Below are 17,544 nucleotides of genomic sequence, written 5' to 3' on the forward strand. Positions count from 1 at the left end.
GCAGAACCTTACAAAAGAACAACCATTTGTGCAGCAATCCACCAATCAGGCCTGTATGGTAGAGTGGCCAGACAGAAGCCACTCCCCGCCTGGAGTTTGTCAAAAGGCATCTACGGGACCCTCAGACCATAAGAAACAAAATTCTCTGGTCTGATGAGACTAAAACTGAACTCTTTAGAGTGAATGCCAGGCGTTACAATTGGAGAAAACCGGGCACCGCTCATCACCCGGCTAATACCATCCCTACAGTGAAGCATGGTGGTGGCAGCATCATGCTATGGGGATGTTTTTCAGCAGCAGGAACTGGAAGACTAGTCAGGATACAGGGAAAGATGAATGCAGCAATGTACAGAGACATCCTGAATGAAAACCTGCTTCAGACTGCTCTTGACCTCAGACTGGGGTGACGGTTCATCTACCAGCAGGACAATGACCCAAAGCACAACACCAAATTATCAATAGAGTGGCATCACAACAACTAAGTGAATGTCCTTGAGTGGCCCAGCCAGAGCCCAGACCTAAATCTTATTGAACATCTCTGAAGAGATCTGAAAATGGCTATACACTGTTGCTTCCCATCCAACCTGATATAGCTTGAGAGGTACTGCAAAGAGGAATAGGCAAAAATTCCCAGACAGGTGTGCAAGGTTTGTGCCATCATATTCAAAAAGACTTGAGGTTGCAATTGCTGCCAAAGGTGCATCAACAAAATATTGAGCACATAATTGTGTACATGTGATTTTTTTTTGTTTTTTAATTTTTAATACATTTGCAACAATAAAAAAAAAAAAATCTTTTTTTTACATTGTCATTATAGGGTATTGTTTGTCGAATTTTGAGGAAATAAATTAATTTAATCCATTTTAGAAATAAGGCTGTGACATAAAAATGTGGAAAAAGTGAAGCGCCATGAATACTTTCCGGATGCACTGTATTTAGATTATGTTTGTTTAACTTCTTGTGTTTTTATTTAGGCCTACACCTACCAAAACCCTGGGTTAAGGGTATATTTTTGTACTTTTTTTGTACGCCTTCACAAAAATGATTCTGTATTTATACGCACATTCTCAGTAACCGCAGATATAACACTCCTAGCCATAATCAACCTACGATGAAAGTCCCTCCCACTTGGAAGCCTAAATGTGGCAAATATTGCTTGTGGGTCTGGATATTATTAGAACATAGGCAAAAAAGTTTTTACAGTTTACAGTTACACAAGTTTTATTGAGGCTCTATATGATTAAAGTTTAAACACTGATGTTACACTAAACATTTTGACAATGTTTTTGTTTTTATAGACTTTCAAGATCTGTTATTTTCCAGACAGAATGACAGAGGTCTCAGATTTTATCTAATAGATCTTAATTCGTTTTCCGAATATATTACTCTAAAGTTTATGTAGTGTTGAGACTGTGGGGTTCTACCTGAGGGCGATCTGTAAACCCAGCTCAGCTAATGGCTCCACACTCTCTCCAAACTCAGCTGCATCAACAGAACTGGCATTGCCCAATAGATGCCTTGCATAAATTCCCTAAAATGGTGAAAGAAATAGAATACTTACAGGATAATCCATATTCTGATTAATTCTGGAATTCACTGATCATGTAATTTTCTGGAAGGTATATGGTTTTAACCACCATGGCTTGTACCTGGCAGCAATTGGCTGCACATACTTAAACTTAATACCTGTGCAATTGCAGCCATTTTGAAAATGGCCATGGCAACAAAAAAGTTTTGTTGAGGAAGAGATTTTGGGATCCCTCGACAAGAGCAGTAAATAGAGCAGAGGTCATCTGGTGAAGGAATTCCTGTTAAAAACAAAAGAAAGATTATTACATGAAATATAGAGAGTTGTTAAAATGAAAAAGAAAAAATCTATAAGATAAGATTTATTATGAGATGAAAAAGTAAATAAAAAAAACAATTATAAAGACATAAAAAACAAGCAACTTTCTTCCTTTGTGAATGGCTGCTTTGTGAAGTTGTTGCCCTCCTTTGGTCTTTTCAGTTAATACCTATGTGGGAGTGCATGAACCAAACCATAAGCACCATACTATGATATATATATATATATATATATATATATATATATATATATATATATATATATATATATATATATATATATATATATATGATATAATTTGGATAATTTGGATGTAAATACCCTAAAATAAGATATATATATATATATATATATACATATATATATACATATATATATATATACATCCAAATTAGATGAACGGTGTAGGAATTACAACATTTTGCATATGTGCCTCCCACTTGTTAAGGGACCAAAAGTAACTGAACAATTGGCTTCTAAGCTGTTCCATGGCCACGTGTGTGTTATTCCCTCATTATCATAATTACAATGAGCAGATAACAGGTCCAGTTAATTCCAAGTGTGCTATTTGATTTTGGAAACTGTTAATGTCAACTCTCCATAGACCTGCCACTTTCAGTTAAGCAAGCCGTTATTAGACATGAACATCAGGCATGGTCAAAACAACTGTTTGGAACATTCTTAATAGGAAAGAACGCACCAGTAAGCTCAGCAATACCAAGACCTGGAAAACCACGAAAACAACTGTGGTGGATGACCAAAGAATTGTTTTCCTTGGTAAAGAAAAAATCCTTCACAACAGTTGGCCAGATCAAGAACACTCTCCAGGAGGTAGGTGTATGTGTATCAGAGTCGACAATAAAGAGAAGACTACGCCAGAGTGAATACAGAGGGTTCACCACAAGATGTTAATAATCGATGAGCCTCTAAAGCAAAAAGGCCAGTTTAGAATCCTAAAAAGGCCATGATCAACTTGTACCAGAGTGATAGGAAGAGAAGATTAAGGAGAAGGAAAGGAACTGCTTATGATCCTAAGCAGTAAAGCATGGTGATAGTAGTGACATGGCGTGGGCATGATTGATAATGTGACTGCTGACAAAAGCAGAAGGATGAATTCTGAAGTGTTTCAGGCAATTTTTGTCTGCTTTATTTTCTGCTTATATTAAGCCAAATGCTTCAGAATGCATTGGACGACGTGAAGCGTGCAGATAGAGAATGACCCAAAGCAAAAACAACCAAAGAGTTTTTGAAGGGAAAGAAGTGGAATGTTATGCAATGGCCAAGTCAATCACCTGACCTGAATCTGATTGAGCATGCATTTCTCTTGCTAAAGACAAAACTGAAGAAAAAATGCCCCAAAAACAAGCAAGAACTGAAGACAGTTATATATCAATATAAATAAAAATTGTATTTATAAGAATTTTTTATTCATCAATATTTATCAAGAGCAGCTTTTGGTCTCTTAAAAAGTGATAATTTCTGGAAGCTGATTCCACCACCAAATGGCATAGTACCTGAAAGCAGATTCACTATGCTTTGAGTGAACTCTTGGAATTTCTAACTTGCTTGATCATAATGATCTGAGTGATCTACAAGTTTTGTATTCAGTGAGCATCTGCATTGTATTGAATTGAGGTCCTAGGCCATTTAGTGATTTACAGACAAGTAATAATGCTTATATTTATATATTCCAGATCGGTGAGGAGTCCATTACAGTAATCCACCCTGTAGGTGATAAAAGCATGAAACGAGCTTATTTAAGCCTCATTGGAAACAAAGCATCTAGTTCTTGCAATGTTTTTGACATGATAGTATGATGATTTAGTTACTGCTTTGACATGACTACTAAAACTAAAATCTGACTCTAAAAATCACACCAGAATCTTGACCTTATTTTTTGTGAATTGACCCCTAGAGCCAAGACAGGCATTCACTTTGAAAACCTCATTTCTATTTCCAAATGCAATGACTCTGACATAGCTTCAGCATAGTGTCATCAGCATAGCTGTGGTAAGGAATATGGTTTTGGGTGATCAAGAAAAAAAAAACAGTAAAATCCTTAACAACCGTGAATGAAATGTGTAAAACCTTAGTTAAAAGTGAATCTACAAGTATGGTCAAGATTGTATGGGGGTCCCTGTCCCTTTTACTGCATTGATTTTAGGATCATCAATGCAAATATTAAAACACCCAGCAATGGTAAAATAGTCAAATTTAGAGGTTGATAACAGTTCTGTAAAATCAGCAATAAAAGCTGGACAATTTTTGGAGGTCTGTAGATAATGATCAGTAAAATGCTTGGAGCACCACGTGCTGTACTCAGATATTCCATGGCCAAATAGCCACTAACTGGCACTTGTTTACACTCAAAGATATATTTAAATAGAGCAGCAATTCCTCCACCTCTCCTTTATGCACTCCAGACACTCATGAAATCATAGTTTTGAGGAGCTGCCTAATTTAGGACTGCCATTAAGCCAGCAAAATTCAGGCATATTGTTTTATAAAATCCTTGACATTGAGTGACTTATTGTTGAGTGATCGGATGTTTAACCCCCTAGGGTCAGCAAATACATGCATTTTAGAACATCTGTATGTAATGACCATAAAAAGAGATCTATAATTAATTATAATTTAAAAAATACTTATTTTTTTGTCACATCGATAAGAGAACACAGATTTCTTTACTTGTATATTCATAATTACAACAAACAATATATTTTTGTAAGATTGTTAAAACAAATATGGGGCCCTATCCAACGCAATCTCCAGGCAATTCGTAACTTTTTGATTTAGTGGCTAATTCGTATAAATTCGTATGATCTAATTCTTACAATTTAGTAAGATTTTGATTATCACCCAATGACAGTTGGGGTTAGGGGTGGGCTTGGGTCCGACGCCTCCTTTTTAAAATCGTACATTTACGTATGACTGAACTCGTACAAATTTGTACGAATTAACCAGTAAACTGACAAAACAGAAAATACTTACGTTTTCTCGTTAGAGCAAGCTGGCTCTATTATACACCCGTCGCAAGAAGGCGCAAGACCTGTTGCCCTTACGTGCTGCTATTTTCAGACCAATGCAACCTTAATTTTCCTGTTTTGCGCTACGTTGTTTTAATAGCAAATGCATTTGCACCACTTTGTGAACTCATGGGTGTTAAGGCGCATTGCTGGCACGTTGCTATTTTGAGGTACTTAAATAGACTACGCAATAGACCAACTGAAAGCAGATCTAAAGTTCAGCGCAGAGCGCGTCAGTTGTGTGCCTCGCTTACACATTGCTTAAAACATGCAGGATGTACAGCAATACGCACATATCTTTACAAATAAAAAAAATAAAGAATTAAAATATTTTAAAAACATATTATTTTCCACATAAATATAAAAACCACTGCCTTTAGGCCTTCATGTCGGAGGGCTTTTTTTCAGTTTATTCATGATAATATGCTTTTGTATAATGCAATTATTATTATTAGTATTATTCATGATATTCATATTTATATTTGTTTTATTAAAAACAAGCTTAGATTTGTCCACCTGTCAGGTTTTGAAACATATGGGGCATAACATGTGTTTGGCTATAACTTAGGTGTTTGACCACACTTCGATATTTTTGTTCAGTTATTCCTTTGCTGGAAATTAGAACTGAATTTAGAAATAATTTTCAAACAAATCTTTGCGCTCAACAAACTAAAATAATTATGTAGGCTAATGGATGTCTGTGCGTACAACACGTTTCCCTATGCACAAAAGAGAAAAAGTGAAAGTAAAGGCAGATTTGAGGAGGCTCAGGGCTCTATTTTGACGGTCCATGCGCAGAGCGCAAAACGCAAGGCGCAAACGCTTTCAGGGTGTAATAATCTCGAAAGCTCGAAATAATCTAACTCCTGTTTATCTAACCAACATTCTGTCTCACTACAATCAATAACACTATCTAAGATCTCAAAACCCAGTATTTCTAGTAGTACCCAGAATAGCAAAGTGCACTAAAGGAGGTAGAGACTTCTCATTTATGGCTCCTAAACTCTGGAATAACCTTCCTAATAATGGCCGAGGCTTAGACAAACTCTCTCAGTTCTAGATTAAGATTCTTAGTAACTAGATTAAAGATCTATCTTTTCAGTATGGCATACACACTATGCATCACAAAAAGGCATAAATACATATTTGTTGGCAAACTGACAATCCTCTGCCCATCTGCCCAACTGGCAATCCTCTGCCAAGAACTAGAATTTACTTGGATGCTGCACCACCCACCGCCATAAGCAGGTCAACCACCAACCTTTTTGTTGTGCGATTGCGTTGTGCACTTCGGGGTCACTGTAGCTGCACCTAACAATAACTCTCCATTAAGAATTCAAACTGCAACATGTTCAATTATAAGAGACAACAAAATAAAACTTTCTTCAATATCAATTTCCCCATTATTATATTAGATGTGTAAATAAATGTCTATGATTTTGCATAAAATTACTTTATCCTGCTGGAATGTGTTGCCTTCTCCAAATCATATTAAATTCCTCCAGGTGTCTGTTAGATCTCAACACTAAAGCTAAGCGATAAATATAAATTGAATAATTTGAAATGAAAGCTGTGTTGGGAATGTGATAAAAATATATAAATATTAGGGGTGTGACAAGATCAGGAGATATGTTGTGTCTTGTGAGATCTGACAGATCTCAGGATCATCTCATGGTTGGTGCCGATAGCCTCACGGGCAGTGCTCCAACATACAGTGTGTGTAAAAATTCTACACACCCCTGTTAAAAATGCCAGGTTTCTGTAATGTAACAAATGAGATCAATAAAAATCATTTCAGAACTTTTTCCACATTTAAATGTTTTTATTCAGTTGTTTAAAAAAACCCAAACAAAAACAAGCTCAAATCTTTTAGGGAGGAGAAAAATATGACACTTGCATGAGTGTTGCATAAGTGTGCACACCCTGTTATAATGGGAGGATTATAATGTGCAGAATTAAGCAATCACATTCAAATGTTTTGTAAATAACAGTGGGTAAACATTTGCTCTCATTTTAAGTGCCTTAAAATAACCCTAAATTAAGTTTAATGGGTCTAGTTGGCTTTTCCTGATATTTTCTTAGTCGCATCTTAAAGCAAAGTTTGAAGCTTATAGTCTCCAAGAAGCCTCGTTAGTTTAGTGTGACAAAATATTTTAGACATTTTAGGGGGCTGTGACACATAGAGGTGAAGACAAAGCATGCAAATGAAATACAGGAGTGAGCTTGGCCCTAGAACCTCCCCGGTCTCTCATCAGCATAGCAGTACTAATTCAGATGCGTGGGCAGTAACTTAATCAGCCATTCCTTTGGAACCCTGCCCAATAGACAGAAAGTGCATATAAACAAAATATTAATGTCTCTCACACCTGGGCTGCCAGCAGTGTTTATTTTGAAATCAAATTTTGATTTAGTTTTAGTCTTATTCTTTTGGCAAAAATTCTATACAAGTCATATTTTAATCTTCTTAATCGTTTTAGTTTGTCTAGTTTTAACCAACTAAATTTCATAAGATTTAATTGAAAAAAATCTACTCTATATTTAGTATATTTTAGACTAAAATATATTTAGTTTCATTTAATTGTATTTAAGTTAAAATACTGTATACATTAAATGTACAAAATATTAAAATATGGAACATAGTGTTTCCATAGAAAAAAAAAACTATATGTGCATTGTTTGTAACTTGCATATGACATTCTATATTCTTGAAAACAATAGTAGAATGTAGTTTTCAGTTATTTAGCAAACCATTTATTTTATAGGGGTAAATTACTTGTCTGTCAACCAGTCTGTTGAACAGATTCAAACCATTAAATCTTTGAAATGCTTTAAAATAATTTAAAGAGCCCTTATTATGCAATAGAAAGGTCATATTTTGGTTTTGGGGTCTCCAACAACAGGTTGATATGCATACAAGGTGATTAATTTGCATTTATGTTTACCTAATTATCCCAGTGACTCCCATTTGATTTGCTTGGCTATACTGTGGTATTGGCGCAGTAGGTAGTGCTGTCGCCTCACAGAAAGAAGGTTGCTGGTTCGAGCCTCGGCTGGGTCAGTTGGCATTTCTGTGTTGAGTTTGCATGTTCTCTCTGCGTTCGTGTACAATTCCTCCGGTTCTCCGTTTCCCCCACAGTCCAAAGACATGCGGTACAGGTGAATTGGGTAGGCTATATTGTCCGTAGTGTATGAGTATGAATTAGTGTGTATGGATGTTTCCCAGGGAAGGGTTGCAGCTGGAAGGGCATCCGCTGCATAAAACATGAGCTGGATAAGTTGCCGGTTCATTCCGCTGTGGTGACCTCGGATTAATAAAGGGACTAGGCCGAAAAGAAAATGAATGAATGAATGACACTGTGGTATTGTTGTGAAAATGAACTTTAACCATGTATTCCGACTGTCACCGACTCGGTCCCAGTCATTCCCCTCGCTGGCCAGCAGAGGTCACCATCACCAGACTTTTGACATTACATCATCCACTGACTGATTAGCACTCACACCTGCACTACATCTCCTAATCACCTGGCTCACACTTATAAGCAGCACACACACACAGCTTCATTGCGAAGTCTTGTTCTGCCCCGGCTAACACTACTGAGCGTTCTCATCCTTGCCTGCTTTCCCGTTGTGATCCTGCTTCGTCCTCTGACCCAGTCTTGCCTGCCGCCTGCCTTGTACTCCAGCCTGAATCCCTACTTTGATCCTAGCCGCCTGCCTTTGAACTCTAGCCTGCTTACCGAGTCTGATACTAGTTGCCTGCCTCTGACCCATGCCTGCATACTCATCCTGTGTTTACCTGCCGCCAGCCCGACGACTACATACTACTGTGTTTGATGTGAGTTTGCGCACGCACAACATCTGTGTGCTATTGTTTATTAAACTGTGTTTAATAAAAATACTGCAAATGGATCCCTCTGTGTCAGCCACTTTGTTACACCGACAGCCACATCTCTAGCCATCTCATATTTTGAGATGACATCTTCATTCATGATCAATCCCATCTTCTGCACTCTGCTATTGAAGGGCAGGTTCAAGTTTTCCTGGGTCTGGTGTATCATATGGCGATTGTTTCATATTGACGTCAATATAAAACGACTAAAAATTTGAAACCAAAACTATTCCTCTAAACGACTGAATGAAAATCAGTAGTTAATGAACTTTCAGATTTAAACTTCAACTGGACGATGTCATTCACTTCAGCTGTGTTACATAATGCAAGTAAGGTGATTTTCAAAAACCCATAATAAAGGCTTTAAGTCCACTTTGCAATGTCGATCTATACCAGGATTCTGACTAGAACCAATAAATCAGAGCACATCACACTTGTTTCTCAGGTCTTTGCACTGGCTCCCAGTTACATTCAGAATAGATTTCAATGTATTATTACTTGTCTATGCAGAGCCATTTGGGCGAGCTGAGCTCCGAGGGGGAGCTTGAGCTTGAGCTCCACCTTTTTGCACTTCTTCTACGAGTGATGTCACTGGGGGTAGGGTTAGGGGTGGGGTTGGTGTACGCATTAAAACAGCTTACAGGAGGAGGAGCGAAAGCTCATGCTCCCCCTCGCTGGAGCTCAGCTCTGCAGCGAGCACCCTCTCAAATGGCTTAGGACCTCAATACATTACAGATATGCTCACTGACTACAAACAGATCACTCAGGTTTTTAGGATCAAATAAACTAGAAATGCCAATGGTTCAGTCAAATCAGGGTAAATCTCCCTTCAGCTACTACACCCCACACTGCTGGAATCAGCTTCCGGAAATGATCCGATGTGCTCCAACATTAGGCAGATTCAAATCAAGACTTAAAACACATCTGTTTAGCTGTGCCTTTACTGAATGAGCACTGTGCTACGTCTGACAAATCGCATTATTATGTCTTTCTTTTCTTTTTCATTCTTTTAAAACCTGTTTAATACATTTTAATTGTTTTTTATTCTTTATATTCATGTGCTGATACAGTACTTGTGTCTTTTATTTCTATTTATGTAAAGCACATTGAATTACCATTGTGTATGATAATCAATAAACTAAACTAAAATTGCTATGCTGTGCTTTACTGCTGTCACATGGTGCTCAACTGTATAGCATTGATTCAATAAGGAGAGTAATGACACATGACTGACAAATGATAATGTGTTATTTTGGGATATGTCCACTTAATCCCATGGTTCAGTTTATCCTCATAAATAAATTCAAAAGCGAAACTGCATGTACAAAAGTGCAGACACATTCAAGGCACTTTCAATATCTTACATTTTCATAGTGACTCCATGATACGAGCACATTATATCACTGCAATATCATTGCATCTTTACACACATAAGAAATAATTTCTGAATGTCATCATGAATGAAGCAGTTTTTTGTGTTGTGCTATATTGTAATTGGCTGTTATCATGACGATCACAGCACACACAGACAGCCCATGTAAATCTTGCGCAAGTTAGATTAGGGTTAGAGCTAGCTGTAACTGTAGCTAACTGTAGCTGCAGCTACTTGTAGCACAAAAAAGTACACATTTGCTTTACTTTAAAACAAAACACGAGGAAACAAATGCTCATATAAAATTAAAGGTGTAGTAGGTGATTGTCTTGAGACATTTTTTGTTGTGCAGGGGTGCGTTTCGCAAAACCATCGTTAGCCAACTAAGGTCACAAGTTCTGTCTTTACAAGCACAGTTTGTTGATTTGCCGTTTCTAAATTCCGATGCTCCAACGAACATTCGCATTACTGCATCAAAAACTTGACGACTCGCAACTACAGCTCTGGAGCTGTAGTTAGAAACATAATTCCTGGCTGTGTTCTATTCCCACTTATCCCCCTATGCCCTATTCATTTAGAACATTCTAACATTAAAAGTTGGAATGATTAAAAATAAAAATAAAAACCTTTAAAGTCATCTCTCTTGTTTTTAAATTATTTTTACAGTTCAGTTTTAGCAATCTTCATGTTTACAATTGTGCTCCCTTCACAGTGTACTTTGAAAACTTTGATGTCATTTTGAACACAGCCTCATGGTGAAAGCTATAGATGACTTATTTTTTAAAAGCAGAATTAATGTTATGTCTCCAAAGCTTGTGAAAACAAAAAGCATTCGTTAATTATTTTAAATTATAGTGGGTTATTTATTAAATATCTGTACAGTATATGACATGGGCCTGCTGGTTAGAACTTGCAGTGGTTTACATGTGTCAAATTGTAAAAGTAGACTATTCCAAAAAATTTAAAATAAGTAAACAATATCCTACTTGATAATAATAATAATAATAATAATAATAATAATAATAATTATTATTATTATTATTATTATTATTATTATTATTATTATTATTATTATTATTATTATTATTATTATTATTTGCATCATCATCATTATTATTATTATTGAAGTGGGATTTTTTTCCATTTCTAATAAATAATAAATATTACATTTCATTTTATAACAAATAGCCTCATTATTTATTTATACGATTTATATATGATATTAGAATACGTGTTAGCTTTTGTAAGTGATATGTTTTAGAATAGAATTTATAATGTTCAACTTCTCAATAGTATTAGTAAAGCAAACATAGGCGCTATATGTGTCGTTTATACATATTTCAGTTATGGAAAGCGAGAGCATGTTTTTACCGAATCTAATATTGGATTTTATTTTAAATGTATGTGCGTGTAAAACAATATAATTTGCACAAAGAAATTATGGGGTTTTCTCTAAAGAAGTAGTTACTCCACCCAGTTTAGAGCATCATTATGGGCATTTTACGTTATAACTAACGTGGTTCATGCGATGAATCTGCGACAGAGAAACTAGGGGTTTTGGGTAACACTCGTCACTACATAGTTCTTTTCCCAAATGATGCATCATACTATAATAGTTCAGCCGCGAAGTCTCTTCACGTTCCAATTGTAATGACTGAAGTAAATGATCTAAATGTATTTATATTTAGTATATATATTTATTTTTATCAGACCGACAATTCCCATAAATCTGATAAGTAGCCCAAAACTGTTTGTCAACAAATGTACATATGCACACCCGTTCACACAGATCTGCCATTCACATGCACACGAGAGAGAGAGAGTGCATGGTAAAAACAAATGCTGAATCAAAACTTTTTTCAATCCTTAATAAATATTGGAGTAACTTTTGCTGGAGGAAGGATGGCACCATGGCTGAAGTATTTCTTTTAGACAGGCAATATTATGTTTTAAAAGCTTATGTAGATATGCATGGAAGAAAAATAGAAAAATCTATTTTCAATTTCATAAGGTACCTTTTATAGCATCGATAATGTTGATTTTTATATAGTTTAACAACAAGTAAATAACAATAAGTAAATAGCACTAATCCTAGCCTGCTTAACTGAGGGGAAGTTAGTTTTCACATCACAATGGTTAATTTTTGAACAATGACAATAGGTGATGAGAATTTTGTCGGAAATTGTAGTGTTAATAAAGCACTATAAAGTTTTCTAACTGGCTTATGACATGAACTAGTGGAATGTCTACATTTATCTTTAAGGTGCACTTTCATGATTTCAGCAGGCGTGGCTTTGGACAGCAGGGGTGGGACTGCGTTTCAAAGATATTATGCTAATTGGTTAGCATTTTGGCAGATCACCTACTGCACCTTTAATACCATGATCATATAAATTTAAACCAGTGAAAAGTGATTTAAGACATTAATATCTGAGGAAATTCATTTCAGTTAAAAATTTAGTTTATTCGTGAAAGGGAGCTCCCTCTCTCGTTCAGAATGAAAACACAGTGTAGAGCATATTCTTTTAGTACACTCAACAAATCATCTGTTTTACGCACTGCTGCACAGTATTGTCATGGTAACGAGAGATTAACAAATATGAGTCAAAAATTAAATAAATGAATGAGAACGTTTTTAAAAGCAGATTTGCTCACAAATGTTTATGTTTTTTTTCCATTATATTTATAACCATTGTATAGGGGTAATGTTTATATTAAAGGTGATAAAATCTGACATGACTTGTCTTGGTCTATTTTTGTTTTACATCAAAGAAACTTGCCATTTTAACAGCGGTGTGTTTTAATTGAATATAATCAATATATAATCTATAATATAATAAACATAATCAATAATCATTCCAATTTCTTTATCTGATGCAGAGTTCACACTATGTGAAAGCATTAGTGAAATAAAGAAACTTTGCCTGTGCAAGCTGCATGGATATCAGTGACTTTGGTTTAGCATTTATACCAGGTCATCTGAACTTTTAAAAGAGAGACAGAAACAACTCACAATTTATTAAAAATCTCTTTTGGGTTTAAAAAATATATTTTTAAATTTAGGGTGAGTAAATGCTGAAGTTTAAATTTGGCCAGACTATTCTATTAACTATCCAAAATGTAACAAAACAAGTAAATATAAGACCCCCACCGTCCACTCCTGTGACTCCACTCATTGTGCTGATGACTTTGTGGTGGCTGGGCCAGTAGTGTGGCATGAGGAAATAAGCCAAGTCTGCTATTGGATGTCCAGTAGTGGATAGTTCCCAGTCCAGCAAAGCTAGCACACGAGCCTGAAAAATTGAGATAAACCTTTTTATATTTTCACAAGATGTAAACGTATTAATTTTGTATACATACATAAAGAAATACAGAGAAAAATCGAATATGGATTCAATCCTTCTAAATAGCATATTAAGCATTTTTTCCATAGTGAATCTTTATAGAAAAAAACAAAGCTTAATAGACTAAGCCAATTTTTTATATCAAAAACTGTACAGTATGGGTGTGAGATATGACAGTTTGTAACTGTGTATAATTAAAATGTCTCCATGTTTAGCAGCTCTTTCTTTTTTGCCTCATTATAGAACACGTTGTATTGCTCAAGTTTAATAATTGGAAAGTAAACTTTTGTGTGACTAGTGAAGGGATGGTGTGCTAATTTGTAGTACTACTCTTACAAGTCTTGTAATTAATTAGGTCATTATTTTTAGAAATTGACTTTGGCAAATGTACCGACAAATAGAGTCTATTATTAACCACATGTTTAATATGTATTCAAAATTGTCTATTTGGTTTACTTTAACACATTTTAGAAGTAAAGATTTTTGTCAGTTTGACTCACAATCACAATTGCATTATTTGCTATATAGACTGACTTATTATTGATAAGACACGTTGGAAAAAAAGTAGAAAAAAATGTATTAAAAAAAAGCCAAATCCTTCATTTTCAAATAGACTTCTATTATTACATGTGGATTAATGCTGACAGCACTGCATGCACTGCACCATCCAGTCTATGCACTGCACTAGTGAATGGTGCCATCTGGTGGAGCTCCTGAGCGGATGTAAACTAGTGAAGTAATGCCCAATTTCCCTCAGTAATAGCTGATTTTAATCATATACAATCACAAGTCAGTTAGCCTATTGAATTAAACACTTTTACTGTTAACTTTAAATAAAACTAAAAGTGCGAGTCAGAATTAAATAATCTTAATACTTTGTCTCTCTTGTAAATTTGCATTTGTTTAATGTTATTATTGGTAGTAGTATTTTTATATGCATATATTGTGCTCAGTATACACAAGTACACCCCTCACAAATCTATCTTTTAAATTCATATTTTAAATGGGAAGCTATACAATGCATATACATTAGATTAGTCAGTACTGAAGTCATATTTGGAGCTAATCTAACAAAATAACTTATGATAACGGTCCAAAACCTTGTACACCTAAATTTATGTTATAGAAAAAATATTAAACACAAATTTAAAAAGAAGAAAAATCAAGAGAAGCAAAAAAACATTTTACTTTGTTGAAGTTTTGTAGGCTGTAAATTTTTTACGATATTTTGCTTGAATTTAATTGTACTATCTTTCAATTTCTGAATATGTTTATTGACTAAAATATAGTTTTAATAAATTCATTTTTTTAATAAATTTGTTTTGTTTAAATTCACCAAAATCTATTGCCTATATTCACAGAGAAATGGATAAAAATATTAATTTTCAAAATGAAGTGCATTCAATTATGCTGAGCACTGTATATATACTTGTTTCAGATTTAGGTCGGGTTTTGAAAAGTGTAATACTTAAAACACATCTGTTTAGCTGTGCCTTTACTGAATAAGCACTGCATGCTACATCCGAGAGATCACACTACTTGAGTCTTTCTTTTCTATTTTTTTTTTTTATTCCTTTTAAACCCATTTATAATCTATTATTAATCATTTTACTCTTTATTATGTTTACTTTTTTATACTTGCTGCACTCATGCGACTTTTATTATTGTTTATGTAAAGCACTTTGAATTACCATCGTGTATGAAATGTGCTACATAAAAAAAAACTTGCCTTGTCTCATATGCACCTTCCATTAGGGTTTTTGAATCATGGTTAAAACCTATTTACGTGCCAAGTGCTTTTTCAGGCGTTTAGTTAATTTGTTGTATTTGTTAGCCTTTTAATGGTTATGCGTAGTTTCTTTTATTTTTTTAAGTTCTTATTATTAGTCTTGTACAGCACATTTGTACATACTAAGTTTTTAAATGTGCTTTATCAATAAACTGACTTGTTTGTCCAATTACCATTGTTTTAGCTCTAAACGATCATTTTCTAGAAAATATTGCATGCAAAGTTTTACATCATGCACAACATTATTTATCTTAAGAGGATGGTAAGCGAAATAGTGATTTTAAAGAAGGCATGAAGTAATTACCTCTGTAGGGTGAAATATCAGGTTGTCAATTCGGAAATCACCATGAACAAGAGACACTTCATAATCACTGACTGGCAAGTTGTTGCTCAGCCAATCAGAGAGTTTACCCATGGCTGGAATTTCTTTGTGGGCAGAGGCTTTATACTGCTTTGTCCATGTGGACACCTGAAAACAAAACATTCGAGTTCAAAGAATTTCTCAGTGGGTCTACATATAAACATAGATTGTAAAATGACACTATAGTAAGATTTTATCAATATGATTTTAATCACAAAAGTGCGCGACTAATGATGCTGTTGTCTCACCTGTCTCTTACAATAACCTGCTCCCTTCCCGTACCCCAGGAGGCCAAGTGCTTTAACATCAAGAGAGTGAAGCTTGGCTAGCGTCTCCACTGCAGCCACATATAGTGCTGTGCGCTCTGCCACACTGACCTCTGGGAGGCTCAGGTCCCTGAAAATCCGTCCCTGATGTACATGTATACCAGAGGTTGCATTAAACTTTGTCATTGTTCTGTGTTGTGATGTACAATGTAGTAACATTTTTTAGAAATTATTATTTACTTATGAAAGGAAGACAGGTAGTAGCTTCAACAATTAGTAGAATTAACAATATTATTATTAAGCGCTATAATTAATGACAATTTTTACTTATATGCTTAAAAAACTGATTGCATTTTTTATTCAATAAAAAAAAAATCAATGAAAAGAACAAATTAACAAGAAAAGTCACCCGTCTTCTCCATGTAACCTCCTAATGTCCTGATGTTTGCTATATAATAATAATAATAATAATAATAACATATTTCTAAAAAGCTTTGCTATTGTGTTGTTTACATGTTATATTTCTAATGTCTAGTATGAAGAATTTTTTTTTTTACGAAAAATCCAACATATTTAACAAACTGCATGTGCCTGCCATAAACTTCATAATCCTGAATTAAAGCATGAAAGACTGAATGTTGAAGTCCAACATATTAAACTAGAGGTTAGTTTTAAAAATTACATGTCAGTTTTTAATAGTATACTATTGTGAATAATTGTTAAATTTAATGTACTCTCCTTGTTTTTTTATGTACAGTGGTGTGAAAAAGTTATTTTTCAAACACTTGGAATCAAGGTTATAATAGTTTCGGATTTTACATTAGTTTTAGTTTTTATTTTGTTTTGAATTTTTATTTTCAAATTCAGTTAGTTTTAATTAATTTTTAGAGGCAGATTTTAAAATATTTAAAAATTGTTTTAGTTTAGTTTTTATTAGTTTCAGTATCAGTTTTAGTTTTTAGTTTTATTTTTTTTGTTTTGTTTGTTTTTTGTAAATTAGGACATTATTTAGATGCAGGATTCAAAATCATCAGCATAAATATTGTACAATAAAAACTCAACCAAAGAAACAAAAAGACACATGACACAAGAACACTAGCGTTACCATCCACAATCAACATCTACCCCATCTCAAATTCAAATACAACAGCCCACAAGATGGCTGCCTTAAGTAAAATATGTGTGCAAAGCTTAACGTTACTGGGGACGCGAATTGTTTCAAATGATTCAGTTTAATTTGGTGAATTACAGTACTTCAACAAGTTCACTTAGAAAATCTGGTTAAAAAAAATAATTTGTTTGCGATCACTAATACAGAAATAAAACCCATTATTGGGCACAAGTGTGTTAAATGAGCAATATCAGACAAGTAGCAGTGCGATATGGCTGTATATCGGCACTGGTGGGAGGCGTGTGATGTGCCCCCACCAGTGCCGATATACAACCATATCGCACTGCTACGAGTGTAATATTGCGTTTATACAACAGTTTGATGACATAAATGTGTATATAAAAACAAAATCAAACATGGAGAGTCTCAAAAACCTTTTTGTATGAGGAACTACTTTCTTCCGCATTGGATTGAAATCATAAGCTGACAGTTAAACTGCTGTTAAAACAGTTAAAAGCATCTTTTAAACTTTAGATCTGT

At 34.6% G+C, this 17,544-nt stretch overlaps 1 protein-coding gene across 2 annotated transcripts in view; it reads right to left on the reverse strand.

Moving 5' to 3' along the window:
* Positions 1 to 17,544, reverse strand: part of acad11 (acyl-CoA dehydrogenase family, member 11) — a 96,194-nt gene that overhangs the window by 75,112 nt on the left and 3,538 nt on the right. For both annotated transcript variants that reach the window (XR_012399087.1, NM_200178.1), the window contains 5 exon segments: positions 15,876 to 16,037; positions 15,571 to 15,735; positions 13,285 to 13,426; positions 1,687 to 1,808; positions 1,425 to 1,531 (listed from right to left, as the gene is read on the reverse strand). Coding sequence is in view for 1 of the 2 variants with exons in the window: in NM_200178.1 (NP_956472.1) it covers positions 1,425 to 1,531; positions 1,687 to 1,808; positions 13,285 to 13,426; positions 15,571 to 15,735; positions 15,876 to 16,037 (698 nt within the window). In the remaining variant the exon portion in view is untranslated.

The sequence above is a fragment of the Danio rerio genome, chromosome 24, assembly GCF_049306965.1.
Source record: "Danio rerio strain Tuebingen ecotype United States chromosome 24, GRCz12tu, whole genome shotgun sequence".
NCBI lineage: Eukaryota > Metazoa > Chordata > Actinopteri > Cypriniformes > Danionidae > Danio > Danio rerio.